Genomic DNA, 27,891 nt, shown 5'->3' on the forward strand with positions numbered 1-27,891 from the left:
TCTTTTTGACCTCTCCTCCCCGTCTCTGACCCACGCCCCTGGAGTGCAGGCCGTCCTGCTCCCCAGGACGTCGAGAGTCTAGAGTGGTCGCGCCGGATGTTTCTAGGCGGGGGTCCTTAGGTTTTGCGCCCCCGTGGGGAGTATAGAGGTTGGGAGGTCGCGCCTGATGGTGCTCACAGAGGCCCAAAGCAGCTAGCTGAGGGGAGAGGAGGCGGAGAAAGGAAAAGAAAGGAGAGAAGAGGCGGAGGGCAAGAGGGGGAATGGGGCGGAGAGGGGCGGGCCCGAGCGCCCCCCCACCCCACCCGCCGCAGCCCTGCCAGCGTCCTCCCAGCCCAGCCGGCCACATCTGGCGGCGGCCCTCCCTTGTTTCCGCTGCGTCCAGACTTCCTCCGGCGGTGGCTGGAGGCTATGCATCTGGAGCTTTAAACATAAAAAGGCTTTGCCAGGACGGGGCGAGAGCAGGCGCGGCGGAGCGGGCTGGGAGCCGGGCCATGCTCTGCTGAGCCGGGCAAAGCCGAGGAGACCGAGTCGAATAGCCCCTCGGAGCGCAGCGCCGCGCCGGGGAGCAGGCGCCAGCCAGGCGGCGACGCGGCCACACGCACCGACCCAGCCACCCCCGGGCGACGCGCGGGGCCCGGGAGCGCAATGACCGAGGCGCGAGTGTCCCGGGGCGCGCTGGCCGCCCCTCTGCGGGCGCTCTGCGTCCTGGGCTGCCTGTTGGGCCGCGCCGCCGCCGCGCCATCGCCCATCATCAAATTTCCTGGCGATGTCGCCCCCAAAACGGACAAAGAGTTGGCTGTGGTGAGTTGCGACGCTAGCCTCATCCAACCAAGTTTAGAGAAACTTTGGAGCGGGGGGAAAGGCCACCCCTCCCCCCACTCCCGTGGTGGGCTTACGGCGTGGGGGAGGGGCTTCAGTAAACCGCGCGGGATGGTCTTTGCACCGCCGAAGGAGGGGTGGTGGAGCTGCTGTAAGAGAAGGCCTTTGATAAACAGCTTGGCAACCTTCAGGACCCAGAGCGGGGGCGCGCCACCAGCAGGGTCGGGAACCGAGGTGCTATGGCAAACCTCTGGAATGGGCCCCTTTTGCAAATAACAAGGACATTGTCCAGGATTTGGGATTTGGCAACACGGGGGCGGCTTTGTAAACAACCCTTGGACATATCTGGGGGGTTGGCTGACAAAGCCAGTTAGCCAGCGTCCTGGGAGGACTTTGGCAAAAAGCCTGAAGGGGTCTCTTTTGCAAACAGTGGAGGATCCTTGAAACCCCTGTTTAGGGGTTCCATCTTAAGGAAGAGGGGGGCCTTTGACACACACTTTGGATAAAGCTTTGCACACGTGAGGGTGGGAGCTCTGGGCAAAGCAGAACTTTGGCCAACGTCTAGGAACCTTCTGCACACATCTGGAGAGGGGTCCTTGGACCAACCCCTCGGGGGTCCTTTTGGCAAGTATTTAGGGCCGATGGGAAACGACCAGCGCATCCTTTCTCAGTGGCTCGATGAACAAGTTGGTCAACGAAGGTCAAGGGTTGGACCTCAGAAAGTTTCCTCGAACTTCTCCAAAGGAGTCGGACGACGGCTGGAGAGAACTGGCCAGCAGGGCGGAGGGAGGGACAGCACGAGGGCCCCGGCGCGTGGGGCGGGGGCGGACTGAGCCCCGCTCGGGTGGGAGAGCAGCCAGGGAGCCCTCCCTCCTGGCGGGGCTCCGAGCTGCGGCTCGAATGTTTTGAGAGCGCGCGAGCGCGCGCGCCTGGCTCGAGCGGCATCCCTGCCGAGAGGTTGCACAAGCAGGGATGGGGGCAGCGGAAGGGCACTCCCCCTCCCCCTGTAAGCACCCGGGCTGGGTCTGGACCCCTCAACACGTTCCTTCCAGCGCACATCTGCCCTGTTAATTGCTTCAACCACCCTTTGTTGTTGTTGTTTAGTCGCTAAGTCAACCGCCTTAGCAAGCCCTTTTTCTCCCCACACTGTCCAGGACAGGATCGTCACGCCCTTGGTCACCTGATCACTCGGGGAACTCCTTCTCAAGCTATGACACCACCCCTGCCCCTTTTCCAGCATCCAGGTCTCTGCCTTATTTAGACAAATGGAGCTGGTCTGCATAATGATGGGGCTGTGGTTGAGGGTGAAGGTGGAGCTTTGGAGCATCAGTCACAAAGCTACCTGGGTCCCCACACCTTCTACAACCTATGGAGGTCCATGTTGCCCAGAGACATACAGTGAGGGGCTTGAGAAACCAAACGTTGAACTTAGACCACCTGACTTAAAATCAGGGGTTGCACTAACTAACTGGCCTAGTGTGACTTCTCTCTGAGCTTCTCCTGCAAACTGAGAGTAATAAGGGTTCCTGTCTTGGGGTTAAAGGAGAGATAATCTTAAGAAATTCCCTAGTGGTCCAGGGATTAGGACTTTATGCTTACACTGCAGAGGGCACCGTTGGATCCCAGTTGGAGGAACTAAGATCCTGTGTGCCTCTTTGCATGACCACAAAAAATAAATAAAGGAAAATAAAGGAGAGATCATCTTAGACACTTTGAAGGGTACCTGGGACATGGATAACACTCAATAAGTGTTAGTCATCATATGTTATTATGATTTATTGTTAATATTATTATTATACTGTTTCTTTCCTCTTTCCTAACTACCCTCCTAAACAAGGTTAGGGCCCCATTAATAAGGTCTTCTGGCTCTCCCCACCATTCCTATCACATATTTAATTTTTCAGTTATTTGTGATCCATCAGCCTCCCTATATAGGGAGACTGAGACTAGAAACATCTGTCATGCTCACCACTTGACCCTCAGCCCTAACACTGGGCTTGGTACCTGGTAGGTGTCAAAAAGTATTTGTCAAATAAATAGGTGAACTGATTGGTCTCTGACACCCTGCAAGGGACTGTTTGGTTTTGGCCTCCATTTGGGCTGAGCCAGCTGCACAGTCCCTGAGGGACAGGACTGTTTTCTTTGGGAAAATGGCAGATTCAGAGTTTGAACCCAGGTCTGTCTCTTGCTGGAGCCCAGGGCACACAGCCCTTATAAGAAAAGTGAGGGAAATAATCCCTATGTCATCAGCATTTTGGTGGATTAAAAGAGACAATGGAGGTAAAGAGAGGTGGTAGAGAGGTAAAGGTTCTAAGCCTGGGCTCTGGAGCCAATTACTTCGGTCCCAGTTCATTTCCGCCATTTAAGAGCTGGTGATCTTAGGCAAGCTTCTTAACCTCTCTGTGCTTTAGTTTCTTCTTCTGGTATGATGGAGATAGTTATAATGTCTACATGATAGAGGCTATGAGAAGTTTTGTTTTGTTTTGCCACACTGCGCAGCACTGGGGGGATCTTAGTTCCTGGACCAGGGATCAAACCCATGCCCCCTGCAGTGGAAGCAAAGAGTCTTATCCATTGGGCCACCAGGGAAGTCCCTGCAGTGAGCATCAAATGAGTTAACACATGCTGACATCAGTACCTGGGCATATGGTGGGCACCCAATATGTACTCCCAAACCACAGTATCTACAGTTTGTATGTCACTCGGCTAATGGGAGTGTGGGGCCATCTGGGAGTGTGTATGTCACTTAACCAGTGGTTTGCGAACCTGGGACTCTACCCAGTGCCCTGGGGTTGCTGATTCCTTTGGCCAATACTATACCATCCTAACGTGGCTGTTTGTGCCGGGGTCCTTATTTCTTCTAGCAATACCTAAACACCTTCTACGGCTGCCCCAAGGAGAGCTGTAACTTGTTTGTGCTGAAGGACACCCTGAAGAAGATGCAGAAGTTCTTCGGGTTACCCCAGACAGGTGAACTGGACCAGAGCACCATTGAGACCATGCGGAAGCCACGCTGTGGCAACCCCGACGTGGCCAACTACAACTTCTTCCCCCGAAAGCCCAAGTGGGACAAGAACCAGATCACATACAGGTGCCAAGGCAGGGCTGTGGGAGGCAGGGTGGGCCCTGGTTCAAGGGACACTGTGTCTCGTTGGGCGTTGTCTTCTCCCCTCTCCGGGGACCCAGGAGGGAACTTGGGAGGACCTGGCATCCTAAGGAGTTTGCGTACAAAGTTCTTAGGAATGGAGTCAAATGGACCAGGACTTGAATCTCACCCTTCCTGGCTGTGGGGCATTGAACTACTTCCTTTTCAGTGCTCTGACCCTTGGCTCTCCACTCTACAAAGCAGAATTAAAACAAAACCTTATTTATGGGTCAGTTGGGAAGCCGACCGCGTATATAAAGGGGTTTCACAGTGTTCAGCACATAGTGAGAGGGGGTAGCCATTCCCTTCTCTAGAGGATCTTCCCACACCAGGGATCAAACTCAGGTCTCTTGCACTGCAGGCAGATTCTTTACTATTTGAGCCACCACAGAAGCCCATAGTCAGTGCTAGTCATTGTCATTATTAGATGAGGTCATTGAGTGGGTAATGAGAACTTGATAATTGGTTGCTATTGATAATTGGATTTTATGGTATAGAGTTGTTGTAATTGGTTGTTAATTGGGCTGAGAGCTCTGTTCTGTAGGGCTCCTGTTGCACTCCAAGGATGACACCTCTGCTGGGTCCCGGAATGCACTGTTTACATTCCTATCCATATGGGTTGATCTAAGGCTCCGCAGGACTTAGAGGCGCTCTAGTGGGCTCTTCTCCCAGGAAGCTCTACTTAACATGTACACACATGCCCGCACGTGCATCCATACTCACGCACACACTCATGCAGACACACACCTGTCACATGTATGCACACATTCACACACCTGTGCACACGCACTCACCATTGCACACACACACAATCACATATACACACCCTTGCACACATACGTACACACTTGTAGGCCTAGGCATACGCACATGCCTTTGCACACCTGCACACACTCACATGCACTTTTGTTACCTACAGGATCATTGGCTACACACCAGATCTGGACCCCCAGACAGTGGATGATGCCTTCGCTCGTGCCTTCCAAGTCTGGAGTGATGTGACCCCGCTACGGTTTTCTCGGATCCATGATGGAGAGGCTGACATCATGATCAACTTCGGCCGCTGGGGTAGGCAGAGGAGGGGTGCAGGGGGGTCAGTGTAGAGACAAAGGGACAATCTGGATATTAGAGAGGCATGGGGGGCTCTCCTTTCCAGCTTACTAGGAGGGCAGAAGATGCAGACACTAGAGTGGTGTAGACTGGAGCAGACATTGGAAAGCCACATTGATGCAAAATGGAAGATCTGACCCCCTGGAGGTGGTGTGAAACTGAAAGCAAATGGTCTCCCCACACTGTCCAAGATGGTAGCCCCTGGATCCTCAAGGCTACTTACTCTTAGTTACAATTAATAACATTTAAAATTCAGTTTCTTGGTCACACTAGTCAAATTTCAAGTGCCCTGTAGTCACAGGAGGCTAGTAATTTGGACAAAGAACATTCCCATCTCGGCAAGGAGTTCTGTTGGATGACACTTGTAGACACTGAGGAACTCTAGATATGAAAGTGGGTCGGATACAATGGACCAGTGTAGACTTGAGAGTAAGCAGAATGGATGCCGGGGTCTAGGGCACCAGGTGGTTGGGGTGGGAACACAGTAGTGTAGACGTGAAGGTAAGCAGTGTAGACATTGTGAGTGGAAAGTGATGGGGGGAAGTAGCACAGGAGACAGTGCAGGTATGTGGGTAGATGGTATGGCCCTGGGTGGCATAGTGGATATGGGGTTAGTGCTGTGGCCATTGGGAATAATATGACTTGAAGGGAGGTGATGTGGCTAAGAGAGGATGTGAAGGTACTTGGTACAGACGCTGGGGACAGCAAGAGTGGTGGCGAGGAGACTGGTGTGGCAGTACACTGGCATGTGGGTAAGTGTAGTATCATCAGCAGTAGTGTAGACAATGAAGGCTGGTGGTAGAGACTCTGAGGGCTGTGTAGACCGTAGGATGCTGACTACACTCTACTGGCCTGCTGTGTCCTCAGTCCTGGATAACCCAACAGGGTGAGGGAAGGGGTCAGAAGGTAGATGGGCTGAAGGGCCCCAACCATGGATGAGATGTGGCTGGGGTTCAGCCCCCAGTGGGGTAGCTAGAAGCTGAGATCCACTGTGTTTCAGAACATGGAGATGGGTACCCTTTTGATGGCAAAGACGGGCTCCTGGCTCATGCCTTCGCCCCGGGCCCTGGAGTTGGGGGAGATTCCCACTTCGATGACGATGAGCTGTGGACCCTGGGAGAAGGACAAGGTAAGAATATGACCATCTACATGCCTGAACCTCCTCGCCGATTTTCTGCATGCCTCCCTGTCACCTAGCAATGAAGATTGTGGCTTCCCTGGCAACTGTAGACCCCTTCATCTGCTCAGGTGGGAGGGGGAGGGAGGTCACATACCCCGAATGAGTCACAATCCTGGTCTCCAAAGAAAGACCTAGAGAGATTCACCCTCCACCCTGTGTGGCTCCTCAGTGGTCCGTGTGAAGTACGGGAATGCTGACGGGGAATATTGCAAGTTCCCCTTCCTGTTCAATGGCAAGGAGTACACCAGCTGCACAGACACAGGCCGCAGCGATGGTTTCCTCTGGTGTTCCACCACGTACAACTTTGACAAGGACGGCAAGTATGGCTTCTGCCCCCATGAAGGTGAGTGTCCTCCTGGCTTCAGGCCTTGACCTTCCGGCCTCCACACTCCCCAGGCCTGGCACTGCCAATCAGCCAGTGTCCCCTCCACTTCCTTCAGCCCCCACATCCCAATTTGAGCCATCACTGTGCCCTTCTCATCTGTTCCATTATTCACTTAATACTTTCATTAAATCGATTCCTCTTTTAACCTTCACCATTAGCAATATTTTTGAACTCGTTAGTTTGATGTGCTAATTATTTTTTTCCAACATACATTAAAATGAACTTAGAATGATTAAAATGCCCAATGGGTCTCTTGAGAACTACTTTCTACCCTCTAGCAGAATTGGAGGTTCAAGGGTTGAGGAGAGCCTTGGGATGAATCAGAAGCCTAACAATGGGATTGGTACTGAGGCCGGTACCCAACCTGGCTTGGGGACACAGACCTGGGGGATTTCAGCCGTTGCTTCTGGTTCTGATGCTGACTCTGTGTGTCTGTGTCTGGGGGCTGTTCCATCTGCCTTTCTTGGTCTCCATCTATCTTGGCTTGTGGCTGCAGCTCTGGGTCTTGGCAAAGGCAGCAGGTTTGACTTAGTATTTATGTGTGTGCTTTTGTCAGTGCTTGAGACATAAGCTCTAGATATTTTGAAACAATGTAGAGGGAAATTTTTTTTAAAGAGTGAGGGTATTGACATATACACTCATTCTTTTTAATTTATCCTTGACATACTTCATAATCAGAAATCATGAAAGGACAGCATATATAACCTGATACTCTTATCAAGTCATCATGTTTAATGATTCAGGAGGTTCAAAGCTGGGAAGATGTGGAGAAAATGTGAAAAAGTCCAAAACCTTTTAAAATACCTTTTTTCTTTACTAGTCCATAAAGGCTCCTTGATCTATAGATACCTCTGTCTTCTTAGCTGTAATTTTACACATTTGTGAATCTTTCTGACTTTATTGCAACTGAACCCTAACTACCAGCCCTGTTGACAGAAGGAAAGAAACAAAGAGCTAGTTAAATGTGTCCCTGTTTACGCTTTTAGTACCCCAAACTCGTGCAATACTTTTTATTAAGTAAAGTTCAAGGCATTGGCCATTAACGTCAGAAATATTTAAAACCAAAAATATTTAATGTATCTTGCATTTCCCAGTAGGGATTTGGATGGCGTTAACCTTCCATGTGTCAACCCCTGTGTTTAGAACAGAATGTCTTGATAATAGAAGGGAAACAGCTGTAATTCATAAGTTGAGGAAGGGTTTTTCCCTGTTTTGGACATTAACCATTGACTTGGTGCTTAGCCAGATGCAAGTACGCACGACATGCACGTGTTTGGGTCTTGGGGCAGAGGTTCTGGTTACTCAGCCCCTCCTGACTGCTGAGTCAGTGTCTGCTTCTCTCCGTCCCTTTGGGGGCAGGATTTGGGAGGAGATGGGGGCTTCCTGGGTGGTAGAAATGCTGCTGATGGGAGGCCAAAGGTGGAGACTGGTCTCCATCGAGGTTAACACTTCGCCTTTCCCATTTCAAGGCCACCAAGGCAGCTTGTCTTTTTTCTGGCGTTCCAGGAGAAGGTCCCTGGGTTGGGGAGAAGGGAGCAGTGAGGGTAAGGGGCCCTGAGACTTGTCAGGGTGGCCAGGAACTGGGCTTGATTCTGGCCATGGTGGAGTTAACGGGGGCTGCTGAGGTCACCTCTGGCACAGTTGTTCACAGATGGTCCTTGTTACGCACTTGTGGTTTTGCTAGTTGGCAAATCCAAAGACACACCATTCTGTAGCTTCGGGTGGATGAGGGTGCGGGGCAGCAGGGGGAGAACCCAAGACAGACAAGCCCAGACTCTTAATCCCACTGTCTCCCCTGAACCCTCCAGTCATGGCCCATGTCTTGGGGCGGTCAGAGTGGGACCCTGGGGTGTGTATTAAAAGGTTCGCAAAGATACCACCTCCCCCGCCCGCCCTCCCTCTCCTCTCCCTCCTGCAGGGACCACAGCATCTGGGAAAACGCCTGGGGTTGAAGGGAGGTGAAGTTTTCTCTGTGTGCGCATGCGTGAATGACAGAGCAAGGAAGGGAGAGATGGAGATCAGTGTGTTTCGTAGTTCAGTACAACCTTCATCCATCTAGGTGGTCATGACTAGTTCTGGAGCCAGCTTTCTTCAAACCTCAGTTTCCCTCTGTGTCAAATGGAGAGATATTGCCATCCTGCCCACCTTGGATGATATATTTAGCAATCTGCAGGGATGCAGGCATCAATCAGGCAGAGTAGACGGTGACCCTGGGGTTGGAGTAGGGCTCTGGAGGCCCCCACCATGTGCCAGGGGTTAACTACTTTATTGCTGGGGCAGAGGGGGGCGATCCATAAGGTCCAAGGAAAAGGATGGGGCTGGCAAGGGAGGAAGGAGTATTTACCCCCAGAAGTTCAGAGAAGCAACAGTTTACCAACCAGTATAGATTTTTTAAAAAATATTTTATCAATGCTATGACTTCCCTGGTGTGAGTGGGCAGGTGGGCAGCCAGCTCTGCATCCACACAGGTGCCCAGCGGATGCTCAGGTGGGCAGGTGGGCCATCTCCCTCACATTCGCACCCTCCCTCTCTCTCCTGCACCCCAGCCCTGTTCACCATGGGCGGCAACGCCGACGGACAGCCCTGCAAGTTCCCGTTCCGCTTCCAGGGCACATCTTACGACAGCTGCACCACGGAGGGCCGTACGGACGGCTACCGCTGGTGTGGCACCACCGAGGACTACGACCGCGACAAGAAGTACGGCTTCTGCCCGGAGACTGGTGGGTGTCGCGCCTCTCCCCGCCCTCTGATAGCAGACCCACGAGAGCGCCCTCCCCCGACCCCCGTTTCCCCGGGACAGGGGGTGCTAATCAGGACGCTCAGCGGCTGGCCCAGCACGGACACCAGTCAGGACAGACGTTGCGCACCCACGGCCAGTTCAGCCGAATTGGCTGGTGATACCCAGGACTCCCTCAGAAAGACCTGCACTCTCCCAGCCTCTCTGGTCTTTGTCTCTCCCTCTCCCTCATCCCAGAGTCTCTCTTCCCTGCCCCTCTTTGTCTTAGTCTATATCTCTTTTGATCTCTGTTTTTCAATAAGAACTCCCTCTCTCCCTTCCTTCCTCCCTCCCTTCCTTCCTCCCTCCCTTCCTTCCTTCCTCCCTTCCTTCAACAGATATTTGCCGAGTCCCTGCTCTCTGCAGAGGACACAGGTAAGTCTCCCACTGGCCCATGTGTGATGGAGCTCCCAGTCTTGGAAGGGGTGTTGGCACCCTCAGCTCCGCCCAGCTCCCTCTGGCCCCGCCATGGCCCCACCCATGGAAAGCTAATTTAAAAAGCTCTGGAGTCTGGCTGCCTGGGTCTGCATCCCAGCCCTGCCACTTGTTAGCAGCACTGCCTAGGCAAGTTACTTAATCTCTCTGAGCTCCAGTCTTCCCATCTATGCAACAGGAGGTAATCTAGGGTCCCTACCACACCGGGTTGTTTACGGGGGGCCAGGATGTGAGATGTGCATAAAGCTCCTGACCCAGTGGCCCGGACTGAGCGAGCACTCAGTATGTCTGGTTTGTTAATGTCCACGTCCTGTCATTGCTCCTGGTGGTGGCCTCAGACCCCCTGCCTCTTGCTGACCCATGTCCCTGATCCCACAGCCATGTCCACTGTGGGCGGGAACTCGGAAGGTGCCCCATGTGTCTTCCCCTTCACCTTCCTGGGCAACAAGCATGAGAGCTGCACCAGCGCTGGCCGCAGTGATGGGAAGTTGTGGTGTGCGACCACCTCCAACTACGATGATGACCGCAAGTGGGGCTTCTGCCCCGACCAAGGTATGAGGAGCCCTGGCTTTAGGTAGGAGAAGCTGCACATCCGGCCCCGCCCATGTGTGGGCGGGGAAACCGTCCAGAGTCCCCACCCACTTCCGCCATAGGCACCGCCCCCTAGACACCCAGCAGCGGCATCTCAGCATCTCTACTGCGGACCCTACCACTCGGCAGTGACGCTGCCCGTTTCTGGTGGGGACCTTTTGCCTGCTTAGCCCCGCTTCTCTGGGCAAAGAGGTGGCCTCCAAAATAAGACCCGATCCATCCCAGTTCCTGGGTGGGAGTCAGTTTTCCCCAGCAGATGCTACTTTCCCCTCCCACCTCTGTACCCCTCCAGGTGGGTCTGTCACCCCCAAACATCTCAGTGCTGGATACAGGGAACCCTGCTCCAGAGAGATGAGTCTCCTGCGAGACATTCCCACTCCAGCAGAGAGCTGCCTTCAGGGAGCTGGGTGGGCAGAAGAGAGGAATCCAGTAGGCACCTGCCTCATCCTTGCTCTCCCCACCCTCCACGCAGAATGGGGAAACCCTCACGGCCCTCCCTGCCCCCATGGGCACCGTCCTTTGCCAGATTGTGAATGGAGGGGTCCTTGTCAGTATTGGGTGCTGAAAACACAGCTGCCAGGGACAGCTCTCTGCCCTCCAGGGCTCACAGGCTTGAGGGAGAGAGTGACCAGGAGACAGGCTGTGACCTTACTGTGTGGTCATTGCAATGAACAGGATCCCTGGGGGCACCAGGGAGTCACTCTAGGCTGCAGGCCCAGTGTCACTGGGTTCAAGGCCCCAGGTGACCAGGTGAGAATGCTGGGCTGGGGACAGCCAGTATTAGGGCAGCCTCTTTTTAAGTTACTTTTCTTCTTTTTCACTCTCACTGAGATGGAACTTGGAGAATGCCAGCTGACAGAGGCTGGCCAAGGGAGTTTTTTAATCCTCCCCCAAGTGCCATGCTAAGACTTACCCTGATTTTACCTGCTCTGCTCCAGCCTGTATCTAAAGGTGGGGTTCTCCACCTGCCGGAGTGATTTAAGGCTCCAGAGCACGTATAGTGTACTTGGTTGGGGGAGGGAGCAGTGTATTAGTGCCCCATTGCCATTGTGTAGTCGCTAAGTTGTGTCCGACTCTTTGTGACCCCATGAACTGTAGCCCGCCAGGCTCCTCTGTCTATAGGATTTCCCAGGCAAGGATACTGGACTGGGTTGCCATTTCCTTCTCCAGGGGATCTTCCCCACCCAGGGATCAAACCTGCATCTCCCAAATTGACAGGTGGATTCTTTATCATTGAGTCACCAGGGAAGCCCATTTTAGTGTCCTAGGGCTGCCATAACCAAATGGCTTAAAACAACAGAAATTTATTCCCTTGTACTTCTGGAGTCATCTGGAAGTCTAAGATGAAGGTGTGGATAAGGCCACGTTTTCACTAGAGACGGTATCACTCCAGTCTCTGCCTCTGTTGATATTTGGCCATGTACCTTCTAAGGACGTGGGTCACACTGGATTAAGGGGCCACCCTCCTGCAGTATGGCTTCATTTTAACTTGTAGCTGAATTTATCTGCATAGACAATATTTCCAAATAAAGTCACAGCCACAGGTATGTGAGGTTAGGACCTGAATGTGTTTTTGCAGGGACACAATTCAACACACAATCGAGTGCAATGATAGGGTTTGCCCACTGTCTGGCTTGAGCCTGGGCAACCACTCCAAGTGAGCATCTTTTTACTGCTTCCCCTAGGGAAGAAATGGTGGACCCAAGGGTTTCCTCTTTGGAGACTGCAGAGCAGGTTTTGCCCTTGTTCTTTATAGAGAAAACGAAGAGCCAGGAAATGGGATTTTTAAACAAATGGGCCTTTAAGTAAAGGATTTGCCAATGCTGCGTGCTCCCCTCTATAGCACATGTGCGGTCCACATGGAAAGGGATGAGGGGACCTGGGTTGACTCTAATTGAAAGTAAAAGGTATGATCTGTTAACCTCAGAATTCTCAGAAGAAGAAAACATCAATATGTGCCACTTCCATGCTCTGAACCCTACCATGGAGATGTCCTCAAATGTCCCCATTGTCAGAGCCAGGCCTGACTACTACTACTTATTTTTTTTTTGGCTGCACCGAGTCATATGTAGTATTTTAGTCCCCTGATCAGGGATCAAACCCCTCCTGCCAATTTGGAAGCCCAGAGTCTTAACTATTGGACCACCAGGGAAATCCCCTGATCTGATTTTCTCTCTTATCTCTCTCCCTGTTCTTGTGCCCCCCTCCACTCCCTACGGCCCTCAGGGTACAGCCTGTTCCTGGTGGCAGCCCATGAGTTTGGCCATGCAATGGGGCTGGAGCACTCACAGGACCCTGGAGCCCTGATGGCGCCCATTTATACCTATACTAAGAACTTCCGCCTGTCCCATGATGACATCCAGGGCATCCAAGAACTCTATGGTAAGCCTCAGCTTGGGGTCCCCGGGGCAGGGGTTTGGGGAGGTCGTGTTGCTGGAGGTGGAGTGCCAGGGGGTGGAACCAGCCAGATCTGGGACTGCAGGAGACAAGAGCAGGAGTATTAACCTGGTCTGGGGATATTGGAGCATCACTCTAAGGCCCTCGGACAGCCCTTTCCTTTCCAAATAACACCAGTGTCTGAGCCTTGCTTGGCTCCCCAGAGCCATGCCCTGAGGCAGGTGGGGCAGAAATGGGCTCTCCATTTTCTAGGTGAGTCAGCTGAGAGAGGTCTGAGAAAGGTAACCTACTGGCCCCAAGGTCAATGAGGTTTACGCATCCAAGTGAGGTTTAGAATCCAGGAGAAGTATTAATAGCTAAATATAGGGTAGAAATTCCCAGCAGCTGGAATGACCTTAATGATACAGGATTACAAAGCTTCTAGTTCTCCAAACAATTCTTTTATTTTAACGTGTAATAGGATCAGTACAGCTAGTACCTGGAACCACTGATTTATGTATATTAATGCTTACAATGAGGCCAGAGTTTACAAAGTGACTCCATTTTTAAAAATAAATCAACGTATAATAGTACTGGTGGCACTTAGACAAGGCTGAAATCGTGAAAATGGTTCTGGAGCGACAGGGTGTGGGGAGCATAAGACTTGGGAAAGAACTGCAGTAGAGTGAGTGAGTGGCTCTGGGTTTGAGCTTCGCCTCTGCCACTCACCAGCTTCAAGGGATGGAGCCGGTCTTTACCTCTCTGGACTCAGTTTCCTCACCTCTAAATGGTGGCTAGTTACCCTCAGGAGTGAAGGAGGTGCCTGCCACACCCCCAGTGCTGGCCACACGGTCTCCCCTCTAACACTCTGACTCTCTTGTGGGCTCAGAAACCTTTCCAAGTCCAGGCCTCATCCCCCTGTCTTCCCTGGGCTGACACCGAGGCCAGAATACTATTCTTCTAACCATTAGCAGGTTGGGTGGGCCAGTCTCGGGGCTCAGCCTGTGGGGAAGAACCCCTGGGGCTGGAGAGAGTCTGAGGTCGGGTGTCTTCCCCCAGGGACCTCCCCTGACATTGATACTGGCACCGGCCCCACCCCAACCCTCGGCCCCATCACTCCTGAGCTCTGCAAACAGGACATCGTCTTCGATGGCATCTCTCAGATCCGTGGGGAGATCTTCTTCTTCAAGGACCGGTGAGTGCAGGAGCTGGCTTCCTTGCCCTCTGCCCTGCCTCCATTATTCTCGTGCCTCCATCTCTTGCTCAAGGACCCCGCTGGGGGCTTCACAGAATGGCCGATATGAGACCCATTTTTGCTGCATGTTGGACAGATTTTGACGCTACCACAACAGACACTTCCTGTGCTGTCTGCTAGCCTGTGGGTCTCCTCGGTGTCTCGGCTTCGGGTTGCAGTATGCATTCAGGGATGGTCTGCGTGTCACTCCTTCTCCTGGGGTTAGCAGCTACTCGTGACAAATGGCAGGAGCACAAGAGTCTAGATCAGACCACACAAATACATTTAATGCCTCCACTCTGAGCATATTTGAGAATACTTCACTGGCTGAAGCTAGTCACATGGCCAAGCCCACTACCTACTCTAGGGGGTAATACTGCACAGTCGTGTGACATCACACATGGATGTAGATTTCTAAAACAGGGATGGAGGGAAGAATTAGGAACAATGCATCTACCATAGACCTCCTGGAATGGCCTTGACCTCAAATGTTCTATGTATGGGGAACAAGTCACCACAGGGCAGAGAGGTGGTATCCTTCAGACTATAAATAAAGGCCCCCACTCAATCCACCAGGGCTGTGATTCACTCAGCTGTCCTAGAGGCAGGCAACAAATCTACAACTACCTTAAAGCATCCATCCATCCTTCCATTCTTCTACCTATCCATCACGCATCTATCATCCAGTATCCACCCATCCATCCATTATCTGTCCATCCATCATCATTATGTATTCATGCACATCATCAGGTCTTCATCATCTGTCCATCCATAGAGCATAATAGTTGAGAGAATGGTTCTGGAGCCAGATAGCTTAGGTTGGAATCCTGGACCTGCTACTAACCTGTTGCATGATTGTAGGCAAGTTAATTGTGTATCTTCTTTTTACCTCAAATTACTCATCTGGCTCAGACTGTAAAGTGTCTGACTGCAATGAGGGAGACCTGGGTTCAATCCCTGGGTCGGGAATATCCCCTGGAGGAAGAAATGGCAACCCACTTTAGTACTCTTGCCTGGAGAATTCTATAGACAGAGGATCCTGGTGGGCTACAGTCCATGGGGTCGCAAAGAGTTGGACATGACTGAGCGACTTCAATTCACTTCACTTCATTTCATTCATCTCCAAAATGGGATTAATAGTCCAACCTATCTCATAGGGCTCTTTTGCAGATTAGATGAGCTTAGTGCTTAGAACAATGCCTGACACAGACTAAGTGTGTTCAATCATACTAGCTGTCCTTATTAACAAATAATTACTTGGCTTCTACTGTGCCAAATCCTCTGCTAAGCTTTGGCATCTGGGGGTGAGTGTTCTGTGCTGTGGGCAGAGGGGCTGCTTAATGCCTGGATTGTTGTTTTAGTCACTAAGTCGTGTCTGACTCTTTTGCTACCCCATGGACCATAACTCACCAGGTTCCTCTGTCCATGGCATGTCCAAGGCAAGAATACTAGAATGGGTTGCCATTTCCCTCTCCAGGGGATCTGCCCCACCCAGGGTTTGAACCCACATCTCCTGCATTGGCAGGAGGGTTCTTTACCGCTGAGCCAGCAGGAAAGCCCAATGCCTAGATTTAGTGTTCTCAAAAAAAAAAGGTCAATGAATCTCCCCAACAAAAATCACTTAGAGTGTGAGAGTTAAAAGTTCCTGCCCCGACCCTCGGGCTCTCTGACTGGAATTTCTGGGAACGGGTCCCAGGCATGTACGTTTAAAAAAATTAAAAAATTTCCCCATGAGAATTCCCTGGTGGTCCAATGGTTAGAACTCTGCTTTCACTCCCAAGGGCGAAGTTCACCCCGTTGTCAGGGAACTAAGATCCCACAAGCTGCAAGGCACAGCCAAAAAGAGAGAAAAAAAATTTCCCCAATGATTCTGATGCACATTAAAGTTTGAGCGCCACTCATCTGGTTTAGGGAACAGAGGCAGAGAGGACCATCATGGCAGAATGAAAGAGATGTGACTGCAGAGATATTAACACAACACTTTGTGGATACATTTGAGTCCAGGAAGGCTCCACAGGTGAAGTGATACCCAAGCAGGAACATTAGAGGAGAAGCAGATGCAGGCAGACGTGAAGGGGCTGGCAGGGTGGGAGCGAGGTTGAGACGAAGGAATTGGAAGAGCAAAGCTGGAGAGATGTGAAAGTTACTGGCTTATCCCAGGAGAGCCTGGTGAGGCTGAAGATGTTCCAAAAACTCTTGTGAAGGGGGTCCTCTGCTCCAGGCATTGGGCTAGGTGCTGGGTTGGGGGTGGGAGGAGTGGGGCAGATGCCAGAGAGAGATGAGACCCATAATGCACTGAGAAGTCAGGTCCATCAGTCCACGAATGCCCAAACCAGGACATGTAACAACAGATCTGTGTGTCCTGCAGCCCTCATTTCAGGGATGGGGAAGAGGTGAGCCCAGGAAACCCACGCTCTAGCACTACCCTTGATCTGCTGCACTTCTCCCTAAGAAGACCTTGACCACACTGGTGGGTCTGAGTACAGAGCTGGGAAAGGGTGTGGTGTGGTGCCTAGGCCCAGGTCAGAGCCATCACTGGTCTGACACATCCCACTTTCAAAAGGAAGTTGATGAGTGTTTAATGGGCTCCTTGAATTGATCAGTAAGTATTTAAACACTGACCATATGCAGAAATTGGTGCTGGACATTGTGGGGGACTAGAAAGGCAGTAGTGAAGGATAATTCTACTCCAACTTTGGCGTCAGATCTGGATTTGAATCCTGGCAATTCCACCACCTCTCTGAGCGTCATTTGCCAAGTAAGGATCATGGTACTTTCCTGTATCAGGATGTTTTGGTCACAAGTAACAAAGAATCCCAGTGGTCATGTATGGATGTGAGAGTTGGACTATGAAGAAAGCTGAGTGCCGAAGAATTGATGCTTTTGAACTGTGGTGTTGGAGAAGACTCTTGATTGAGAGTCCCTTGGACTGTGAGGAGATCCAACCAGTCCATTCTGAAGGAGATCAGCCCTGGGATTTCTTTGGAAGGAATGATGCTAAAGCTGAAACTCCAGTACTTTGGCCACCTCATGTGAAGAGTTGACTCATTGAAAAAGACTCTGATGCTGGGAGATATTGGAGGCAGGAGGAGAAGGGGACGACAGAGGATGAGATGGCTGGATGGCATCACTGACTCGATGGACGTGAGTCTGAGTGAACTCTGGGAGTTGGTGATGGACAGGGAGGCCTGGCGTACTGCGATTCATGGGGTCGCAAAGAGTCGGACACGAATGAGCGACTGAACTGACTGAACAAAGAATCCCAACTCAAACCAGCTTAAACAATGGAAAGAAAGTATTCCCACGTGGTACACAGTCCAGGGGTAGGGCTGCCTCCAGGGGTGGAAAGAGGGTCACGGATTCAGTGATTTTTTTTGTCCACTACCGTCCTTGGCATTGACTTCGTCCTCAGTCTGAGTCCCTTGGGGTCACACAATGACTACCAATGGCAATTGGGGCTGTAAACTTCTTTGCCCGTATGCAGCAGAAGAGAGATTAGAGAGAGAGAGATCTCCAGATCTGAAATACAAGTGTATATCTTCAATCTTATTGTGTCAACATAAGACATACGGCCACTGCTGAATCTGTAACAGTTGCCGGGGAATGCTAAGCTCTGATAGGATTAGATCAGTGGTCCTCAAACTTTGGCACGCATTAGAATCGGCTGGAAGGATTCTTAAGTCACAGATTACTGGGCCCCAAGCCCAGAGGGTATGATTCATGGGTCCTAAGTGGAGCCCAATAATTTGCATTTCATATGAGTTCCACATGTTGGTCTGGAGGTCTCGCTTGGAGAACGGGTAGCTTAAACTCATCAGAATGGCGACTGGCTCTATCTATAGGAAAGGAGGGACTCTAAGTATGGGTATTTTGTGAGGAATGATTATAGGGAAATAAATAATAGGTGCTGGGTAGACCACCAAGAGTGCATATTATTTTATAATATTGTAAGGTTGACATTTTACAAGCCACATGAAATGCTTGACACTTAGTAGGCCCTCAATAAATGATGGCTTTTTATTACTCCTGGAGGAGGAAATGGCCACCTGCTCCAGTATTCTTGCCTGGAAAATTCCATGGACAGAGGCGCCTGGCAGGCTACAGTCCATGGGATTGCAAAGAGTCAGATACGACTGAGCAACTAAGCATGCACACACACTTTATTACTCCTGCCAAAGTGTATGAATCCATCATTTCAATTCAGGAAATGCTTTTGAGTGCCATCAGCTCCTGCCTCAATTGACTTCTAATCTGGCAGGAAAGATAAAACACTTAAAAAAAAAAAAAACAACAGACAATCAAACTACTGTTACAGGCACTTGGTGTTGCCAGTTTTGAGAGACTCAGAGCAGGAGTCCAGTATGGAGAGAGAGGTAGTTAGGGAAGGCTTCTTGGAGGAGGGAGCAGGTGGGGGAGCAAAGTGGTTGCTTCTCTGCTCTGGTGTCTTGCTGAGGGGACTCTGCTCATTCTCCAGTCCTTCTCCACCCTTCCTCTGATCTTGCCTTCCCGCTACCCAGCCAAGGAATTATCCTGGGATGTTTCTGAGTGGGCTTGGGGAGGTATGTGTGGGTACAGCTACAGAGGGACTGAAGGTGTGGTTCCCTGTGTCCCCTTCCCCCACCCAGGTTCATCTGGCGAACAGTGACACCACGTGACAAGCCCACAGGGCCCCTGCTAGTAGCCACATTCTGGCCTGAGCTACCGGAAAAGATCGATGCTGTGTACGAAGACCCACAGGAGGAGAAGGCTGTGTTCTTTGCAGGTCTGTGGGAGGGGACCTTCTTGGCCCTCAGCTCCAGGGGGCACTGTACCACGACTCCTGTACACTGGTGGGTGCTCTCCTTAGTTACAGATCCACTCTTTCAACCATCATCTGGGAGATTGGTTCAGACATCCAGCATCAACCAGCACTGGCTCACAGAACGAACATTTCAGTAACCTTTTACTTTCTTTTCAATCTTTTTGATTCCTTTTCCGGAGGAAAATGACGCTTCAGTGCTACTGCCTTTAATACCTTCCTAATGCTAGTGCCTTCGGCAGATGACAGTTTTAGTTAGAATTTTTTGAACACTGATTTGTTTTTATTTTTAATGTTTACACTTATTTCTATAGACTTCAAAATGAATTCCTTGAAAGCAGAATACTGAGTTAAGTCATAGGACGAAGAGACTCTTGTTGTTTAGTTGGTAAGTTCTGACTCTTTCCAACCCCATGGACTGTAGCCTACCAGGCTCCTCTGTCTATGGGATTTCCCAAGCAAGAGTAGATTGCCATTTCCTTCTCCGGGGGATCTTCCGAACCCAGGGATCAAATCTGCATCTCCTGCATTGCATTGGCAGGCATATTCTTTACCAGTGAGCTACCAGGGAGGCCTATGAGGAGTCTCTATAAGTCGTAAAAATCATTGAGGTAGAGTCATATGGGCTTCCCAGGTGGCTCAGTGGTAGAGAATCCACCTGCCAATTCAGGAGACACAGGTTTAATCCCTGGGTCGAGAAGATCCGCTGGGAAATGCCATGGACAGATCAGCTTGGCGGGCTACAGTCCATGAGGTCACAAAAGAGTTGAATGTGACTTAGCAACTGAACAACAGCAGCAGGGCCATATGGGTAACATTGGGGCAATCTTGCTCCTTTATTCTGTATTCAAGCACCTCCCATGTGCCAGGGCTGCAACCCCTGCTCTCAGGGAGCTCATGAGCCAGGAGGGGAGACAGAAAAACAGGCTATTAGGAGGGCGTGCAGGAAGAGCTGTGGTGGTTAGTGGGGTGAAGGCTGAGATGGGGACACAGGGACAGCTTCCTTGACGCTGAAGGCTCAGACAGCACTGTGGGTGCGTGCTCACCAGCGGACCCCCCAGCTCCTCCATCCCAGAGTGACCAGAGCAGGTGCTGGCTCACAGGGGACCTGTGTGCAAATTAGAAAAAGGTGCCTCTTCACAGCAATCGTGGCACTTAGAATCTCTGACTTGATAAGTGAAGCCAGGGTGGGACTCACCCCTGCTCACCTTCTTGGCCAGGGACCTTCCATAACCAATTTGCAAAGCCTTCCATGGAGGCCCAGATTTTGGGCACTGAATCCAGAAGTGAGCAGAACTCGTGTCCCCGTTGAGAAAGGTCACAGTGGGGTCACTGGCAGATTGCTGGTGGGAGGAACAGCCTTGAGCACTTGCCGCCAACGCACCCTCTGCTTCTATCCCAGGGAACGAATACTGGGTCTATTCAGCCAGTACCCTGGAGCGAGGGTACCCCAAGCCGCTGACCAGCCTGGGGCTCCCCCCTGATGTCCAGAAGGTGGATGCTGCCTTTAACTGGAGCAAGAACAAGAAGACATACATCTTCGCTGGAGACAAATTCTGGAGGTAAGGGAGGGCAGTGTGAAGGAGAGCCGCACCACCGGCCGTGTCAACAGAGAAAAGACACTGGCCTTGAGCCTCTTGGGTTGAGTTCAGAGGCTGGTGGGCTGTGGACGGCCCCTCTCTGGTCTCTAATCCACCAGGGCTACAGGCCCTCTGAGCAGTCACCAAAGGGCGAACCATTCTTGGGCACATCACTGGTACAGTTCTGGTTCGAGCCTCCTTTCTCTGCTCAGAAGTCTTTGGATTGGGCTCATGACTGTCTGGTCTGGAGCCTTGTATTTTAGGGTGACTCACTGAAGAAGGGAGTAAAAAAATAAAAATAATAGCTGCTACTCTGATCCTATGTATGAGGTGGGTATTATTATTCTTCCCATTTTACAGGTGAGGATATGGGTTCAGAGAGTTTAAGTATCTGGCTTAACGTCACACAGCCAAGTAGTGGCAGGCTGAGATTTGAACCCTGGAATTCTGGCTCCCAGAGAACATGCGATTCTCCACTTTTCTATACTGTACCTGAGGTAGTGGGGTCCCAAGAGATGGGAGTGGTGGAGGCAGGGATGGCAGAGGGCAAACACAGAATGAAAACTGAGACGGGTACCCACAGGAGCTAGCATCCAAATCTGGCCTCATTGGAAACAGCGGCACCCTCTGGCCCAGCTTCCACAGGTCCCCTGGCTGTGGGGGCAGGCTGGCAGGAGGCCAGTTTGGAAGCATGTAGCTCTCTGCCCCAGCTCATCTAAGGGAAGGGTCTAGGGACTTCCCTGGTGCGTCCAGTGGCTAAGACTCTGTGCTTCCAATGCAGGGGCCCCAGGTTCAATCCCTGGTCAGGGAACTAGATCCCACAGCCATGACTAAGAGTTCGCATGTTGCAACTAAAGATCTAGCCCTGCTGAGACTGAAAAAGATCCTGCATGCTGCGACTAAGACCCAGTGCAGCCGAATAAATAAATATTTTTTAAAATAATTTTAAAAACAAAGGGAAGGGTCAGATTCTAAGAGACCATGGTCAGGGCTGAGGGCCAGGGAGTCCAATATCCAGGAAAGGTTAGTGAGAGGCAGCCTGGATCTCAGGAGTTTCATTATAAATCTTCCCATTTCCTAGATGAGGAAACTGAGGTCCAAAGAGATGAACTAACTTGTCTAAGTTATTTATAGGCAAGTGTGTTGGCCACTGATTACGCAGATCATAGAATTTTAACTGCTTCTTTTGCCGTCTCACCCTGGGCCCCTGGCACTGTACCCTCCGGGTTATTGGGTCGGTGGAGGAGTGGTCTTCCTCTTTGCCTCCCAGCATTCTCACATTCCTCCTGTGTCTGCATCTGAACCTTTGCCACTCCTGGAACAATCCTGCTTCCCTCCGGAGTCTGCTGTCCTCCCCCCTCTTCCCCACCACCTGCCCCCAGTGGCCCTGCATTCAGAAGCTGTTTATGTCCCCGGCTGCCGTGTCAGGGTGGAATTCCAGACATATTGCTAAGATACTTAGCAACTTAAGCTGATTGATATCTCAAGCCTCAGGAAAGGAAACAGCCAGGAAACCACAGGCTCTGCCCACGGGCTCCAGAACACTCCCAGGCACATGCACGTACTGTGTGGCAATGCATCTCGGCACAGCAGTCCCTCTGCATCTCAAATCTTAGAATCAGAGAGCCCTAGTATCTTTGAATCACAGTGTTGAAAGGACACTTATAATCATCCTGGAGCACACGCTGTGAATATAAACATATGGGAACAGACGTGTCTGTGTGTAATCATGAGTATCGCTTGTGCACGCACACACACACACACACTGATGCTCAGGCTATGCTGGCATCTTGCTGGGTATTGGGCAGAGTTATCTGCTTTCTAGTCCTTTTCAATAGCAAGCCTACCTGCCAAAGCCTAGATCTGGGACGGACAGCCTGTTCCACAGGGAAAGCTCTGTAAATCTTCCTTAAAAGCAGCAGAACTGAAACATCTATTGGAGGTTCTGGGTGGGGTTTCTAAAGGAGACAGATCTTTTTCCCAGGAGAGGTAGTTAATGAGCCTGAGACACTGGTCCTGGTAGAGTCTACAGAGGCCCAGGCCTCCTTGCTGGAAAAGGAGAAATCGCTCCAGAATGATACAGGACAAGGAGTTGCTTCCAGCTTGGGCAACCCCAGGGAGTGGTTAGTCCTTGCTTCTAGAAGCTTTCACTAAGCCCAGAAAAATGCATTCAATATCTCCTATGTGCCAGGCATTTACCTTGGTGCTGGAAGATAGTGGTCAAGCAGTAGGCTCTCTCTGGGACTTCCCTGGTGGTCCACTGGTTAAGACTCTGTGCTCCTAATGCAGGGGGCATAGGTTCGATCCCTGGTCGGGGAACTAAGATCCCACATGGCAAAGAAATCAATATAGCACAGAACTTTTTTTAAAAAAGGAGAAAAAAGAAATAGTTGCTCTCTGCCTGGTGGAGCTTACAGTATCATGAAGGGAAGAGATATAAACACGTACAAATAAAACAGTGATGGTTCTCATGATGGGCCCTGTACCACATCCTGGGGCTATGCATTTCACCTGTATCTCTCACTTAAGGTAGCCACTATTATTAGCTGCGTTTTCCAGGTGGCCTCAAGGATATACCTTTGAAAAATCTCTGACACAAATGTCTGTATTTGTAACACCTACTCTACACTACAGTTCTACAGCCGGAGAGGAGAAGGTCAGAGGGTCACAGAGAAACCTTTCAAAGAGTGTCCCAGTGAGCAGGAAACACTGTCGGAGGAAGCTCTGGGGACAGAGAGTGAAGACACATGATCCTGTTCAGAGCCAGCATCTTCCGATGCCTCCATGCTGTATTCTTCCTGGAGGAAGAACTGTGAAGCAAATTGGTTCACTTCTCTGAGCCTCAGTTGATTCTTGCCCTCCCTGCCTTCTGTGGTAGAGTGAGAAAGAAATGAGGGCAAGTTCAAGGGCACATAGCTCTGAGCCATTGTCACTCTAGAGAATGTAGTTAGAGAGAATGTGGATGGGATGCTGGAATATTCCCAAGCTGGGAAACTTGGTTTTGGAACCTCAGGTCACAAGGAAGCATGTTAGGTTTTGCAAGAAATCTCATGACAGAGATGGGATTAAGAAAGGCATTTCTGGCAGTTCTGAGGGTGATGGGCAGAGGGGGAAGAGTCCTGCAGAAGGGGGCTCATAGGGGAAGCTGTTTTTGGCATCTGGGATTGGAGGTGGTCAAGCTGGCTGTGGGGAAGAAAAGAGTCAGCTATGAGGCTGGTACTGGGCTGTCACCAGAATGAAATTCAAACACAGATCTGTCTAGAAAATTAGCACCACAAGGGCAAGACTTTATCTTGTTTATTACAGTATCCACAGCGACATAGCAGGAGGTCATTAAATATTTGCAGAATAATAAATAGATGGAGTGTAAGTGGAGAAGCAGTGGAATCAAAATGACCCCAGCCTTTTAAAAGTTCTCCCAAAATTAAAATGAAAAAGACAGATGTTGCTAGCCAGGAAAAGAATATGCCAACTAATACTCCAGGTATTTACACAAATTAAAGGCAGAGCCCGGATGACGACTGGCCCTGGGAGCTGCCGTTGGGCCTGAGATGACAGGAAGTTGCTCTGTGACTCACATGGCTTAAGCTCATGCACCACCTTGTACTGTAACTCATGTCCCAGCCGAGATCATTGCCCAAGATGTGGACTGTCAACTCACTCAACAGATGAAGCAGCAGCAGTTTTTCAAGCCGAGCAGTGCTGGGCAGGACCTTGTCTCTGGGCTCCCGGTCCCATGCTCTTTGTACTGCAGCAGAGATCAGAGTTTCTAAGGAAACTAACATTTCTCAGATACTGTGTTAGGCATTTTGCATGGGTTATTCCGTTTCATATATATGATAATTAAATATCAATACATTAAATATAGACCATCTAACAAGTGGTAAAACTGAGGCTCAGAGAGCAATTTACCACCCTGTAGCCAGAAGGCCTGAGTTGGACTCCCACTTAGAAACTGGGTCCCCTTTTTAAGCCTCTGGTATATAACATGAGTATTATGGTAGTAACTGTCATAGGATTGCCATAAGGATTGACTGAGAAAGTATATGGAAGGTGGGTAACACACTCTTTAAGTGTTAGTAGTAATTATAAGATTGTTATTACGGGACTATCCCAAATCACCTAATAAGTGAGTCGTGGAATTAGGATTTACCCAGGTCTGACCCCCTGCCCCTCAGCTCCAGTCAGGGGCCTCCTTGAAGTGTTAGAGCTGGCCTCCCAGGCTCACCCAGGAGCCATCAGCCGGACCCTCTGGTCACACTGGGGAAGGGCTGGCCTTGAGAGAGGACCACTGATTCACCATGGCCATTTTCCTTGCAGATACAATGAGGTGAAGAAGAAAATGGATCCTGGCTTCCCCAAGCTCATCGCCGATGCCTGGAACGCCATCCCTGATAACCTGGATGCTGTGGTGGACCTGCAGGGCGGGGGTGAGCTGCCCAGGCCTCTGGCCGCTTTCTAGGACTCCCTGCCCCCAGCCAGGGCCCCACTCCTCGCAAGCACACACTCCCTCATTGTGTGGGGAGGCAGGCGGCGCCCGGGGAAAACAAACCAGCCCCTTCAGCCCAGCGCTGGGAAGGCATCCAGACCCCTGACCTCTGCTCACTCAGCCGGCTCCAGGCAGTAAGACCCAGAAAGGCCCCTCACAGCTGCGGAGCTTGGAGCCAGAGAGCAGGGAGGAGGGGAGGCCTGCTGGGGGCGGGCGAGAAACCTGGGCTTGGTGCCCTGGATTCATTCTGGGGTTTGATCCAGGCCCTTTTGGGTTCCACAGGAGGCCTTGTGACTGCCTCCCGTTAGCAGAAGGATGGCTCCATTTGAGACAGGACCAACTTTGTCAGGCCCTGATGCTGAGGTGGCAAAGATAGCCCATTTGTCTCTGTTCCTTTGCTGCATAAAACAACCAAACCAGCAAGGGCTAGAATTTGGAGTTTGGAAACCAGATTCCTGAGGAGGCTTCTGGGATGTCTCTAGGGCCCTGGAAATGAATCCAGTTTGGCTTTTTAGAGGAGATTTCAATGAAATTTCACAAAGATGCTTTCTGAGCTCCTATCACATGCTAAGCACATGGCCCTGACTAAACCTCTCACGTGTCCAAGAAAAAGCAGGGTACAGCCAGGTGTCAGGTTAAGGATTATCTTCAGAAAGAAACATCTGTTGAGCACCTCCTGTATGCCAGGGGTTTGAAAGGAAGTAAATGAGGTCATATGTGTCAGGAGTAAGAAATTCCAAAACCCTGAGGGGCCAAGCTGGTGCGTTAATGAGTGAAGCAGGCAAGGCAGACAGCGGGAAGTGATGTGGTCTGTGGAGCATCAGCGAGTACATGGCTTGTTTTCTGGACAGCTGCTTCTCTGCTTCTGACGATCTCTGCCCTGCAAGAAAGGGGGAGTAGGGACGGCAGTCCAGTATTTAAGAATCCATGCTTCCACTGCAGGGGGGGTGCAGGTTCGATCCCTGGGTGGGGAACTAAGATCCCACATGCCACCTGGTGGGGCCTCCCAAAAAAAGAGAGGAAAGGGGAGTAGTGTTATTAGATATTCTAGCTCTTTTAAAAAGAAATGAGAAACCCGTATTTTCATATGAAATTTCCAGATTATTCAAAACAAAACAGAAAACCTGTGTGAATTAAACAAAACCCATATGTGGGCCATCTGATAGGGACAGCAGTCTCTTGGTTTGCCACCTCTAGGAATGCAAAGTGCCCAGCTTGGTGCTTGTGCTCAGCACAGTGCTATTATTTATATTAACAATAGCATATATCATCTCATTTTATCATCACCGTAACCCCTAAGAGGTGGTATCTTTAGCCACATCTCAAAGATGAAGAAACAGGAACTCAGAGAGTTTAATTCCTTCCTCCAGCCTCAGAAGGGTCTTCTGTGATTTAAAAGTTTCTTCCTGGGGACCTCCCTGGCAGTCCAGTGGTTAAAAGTTCGCCTTTCAATGCAGGGGGTACAAGTTCAGTCCCTGGTTGGGGAGCTAAGATCCTACATGCCTCCTGGCCAAAAAAACCAAAACATAAAACAGAAACAGTTTTGTGACAAGTTCAAGAAAGACTTTTAGCAATGGTCCACATTAAAAAAAAAACAAAAACACCTTAAAAATTGAAAACATCTTCCCTATGACAGGCAGACTTGTAAAGTTCTCAGGAACCTTCTCCGTGCTATAATGTCTGAGGATGGGTTGGTCATAGGCTCTTCTCTTTCTCATTTCCAGGTCACAGCTACTTCTTCAAGGGTGCCTATTACCTGAAGTTGGAGAACCAAAGTCTGAAGAGCGTGAAGTTCGGAAGCATCAAATCCGATTGGCTGGGCTGCTGAGCTGGCTCCGTCTCCCCCAGGGCCTGCCCCTCCATCACCTGCTGCACACCGGGCCCTGAGCACCAGGGAAGGACCCGGGTGGGCGTGGCAGCCCTCAGTTCTGTAATTAATCAACATTCTCACCCCCACCTGGTAATTTAAGAAACCCTAGAGTGGCTCTGCCCTGTGCTCAAGTAAAGGTGCTGATTGTACCCCTCCTGGGTGTCCCTCCCCCTCCATATCTCACCAGCCCTCCAGAGCCACCCACAGATGCCTTGAGATTCTCAATGCAGCCATGCCTTGGGCTGCCTTGGTGCTGCCACACTTCAGGCTCTCCTTCCACAACCTTCTGTGGCTTTACAGCACCCTTGGAGCCAACAGAGACTATGTCAAGAGGGCACTGGTGGCCCAACAGTCTGGCCTGGCATGGGGCAGTGGGAGTGGGGCACGGTCGGGTGACCACCCCAGACATTTGGCCTTCTCCCTGCTGGCTGCCTTAGAACCGTCCCTATATTAGCAATTTGCTTTGTATGCACTTTGTTCTTTTCTCTAGATCTTTTTTTTTTTTTTACTTTTCCACTTTGACATTGCATTTCCCGACAGAAGGACTCAGGTTGTCTGAAGTCACTGCACAATGCATCTCAGTCCACATATTGGTGGTCCCCTTGGTCACTCACTCTCTTTAGTTATGTCCCTCCTCTGTCACTTCCTTCACTGGATGGAGGAAAACCAAGTCATGGCTCTCCCCGCCCAGCCCTCCCCTCCAGTTCCTTCAACAGTTTCCCCGTGGGAAAAATCAGTGAGTACGAATAAAGACACTAATTGAGTGGATGTGTTTGCTGGCTGTTCTAGCGGAGCCTAGAGAGGGGCCCTAGCCCCAGCCCCAGCCCCAGCTCAAAGAGAAAACGTAGAAAGTCTAAATCTCTGCTCCCTGCAGGGCATAGTTGACATCTGCTGGAAAGGTCACAGCTGCCAAAGTAATCAAGAGACTCTGGGTGGGTGAGCTGGAGTCCCTCGGTCCCATGGAAAGAGCCACAGCAGAGTTTCTGTTATTTGATTGCACGGTCTTGTTCAAAGTTTCCTTTCTTCTTGAGTCTCAGTTTCTGCCTTAACAATAACATAAATTCTAATACTAATAGTAGTGAATTTAACAGTAACACCCCTTC

General features: G+C 50.7%; 1 protein-coding gene and 1 non-coding gene across 2 annotated transcripts; both read left to right on the forward strand.

The window, feature by feature from the left end:
* The first annotated feature begins 360 nt into the window (after nt 1-360).
* Nucleotides 361-27,866, forward strand: MMP2 (matrix metallopeptidase 2). The gene is made up of 13 exons (XM_052655215.1): nt 361-801; nt 3,684-3,910; nt 4,884-5,032; nt 6,075-6,203; nt 6,424-6,597; nt 9,186-9,359; nt 10,229-10,402; nt 12,668-12,823; nt 13,877-14,012; nt 18,677-18,813; nt 20,252-20,411; nt 24,750-24,859; nt 26,643-27,866. The coding sequence occupies exons 1-13, from the start codon at nt 646-648 to the stop codon at nt 26,744-26,746; spliced, it is 1,986 nt and encodes a 661-aa protein (XP_052511175.1). The 5' UTR covers nt 361-645; the 3' UTR covers nt 26,747-27,866.
* TRNAG-UCC (transfer RNA glycine (anticodon UCC)) lies at nt 21,167-21,240 on the forward strand. The gene has a single exon. It is a non-coding gene; the product is annotated as a tRNA-Gly (tRNA).
* Nucleotides 27,867-27,891: the final 25 nt, after the last annotated feature.

Source organism: Budorcas taxicolor, chromosome 18 (assembly GCF_023091745.1).
Source record: "Budorcas taxicolor isolate Tak-1 chromosome 18, Takin1.1, whole genome shotgun sequence".
Taxonomy (NCBI): Eukaryota; Metazoa; Chordata; class Mammalia; order Artiodactyla; family Bovidae; genus Budorcas; species Budorcas taxicolor.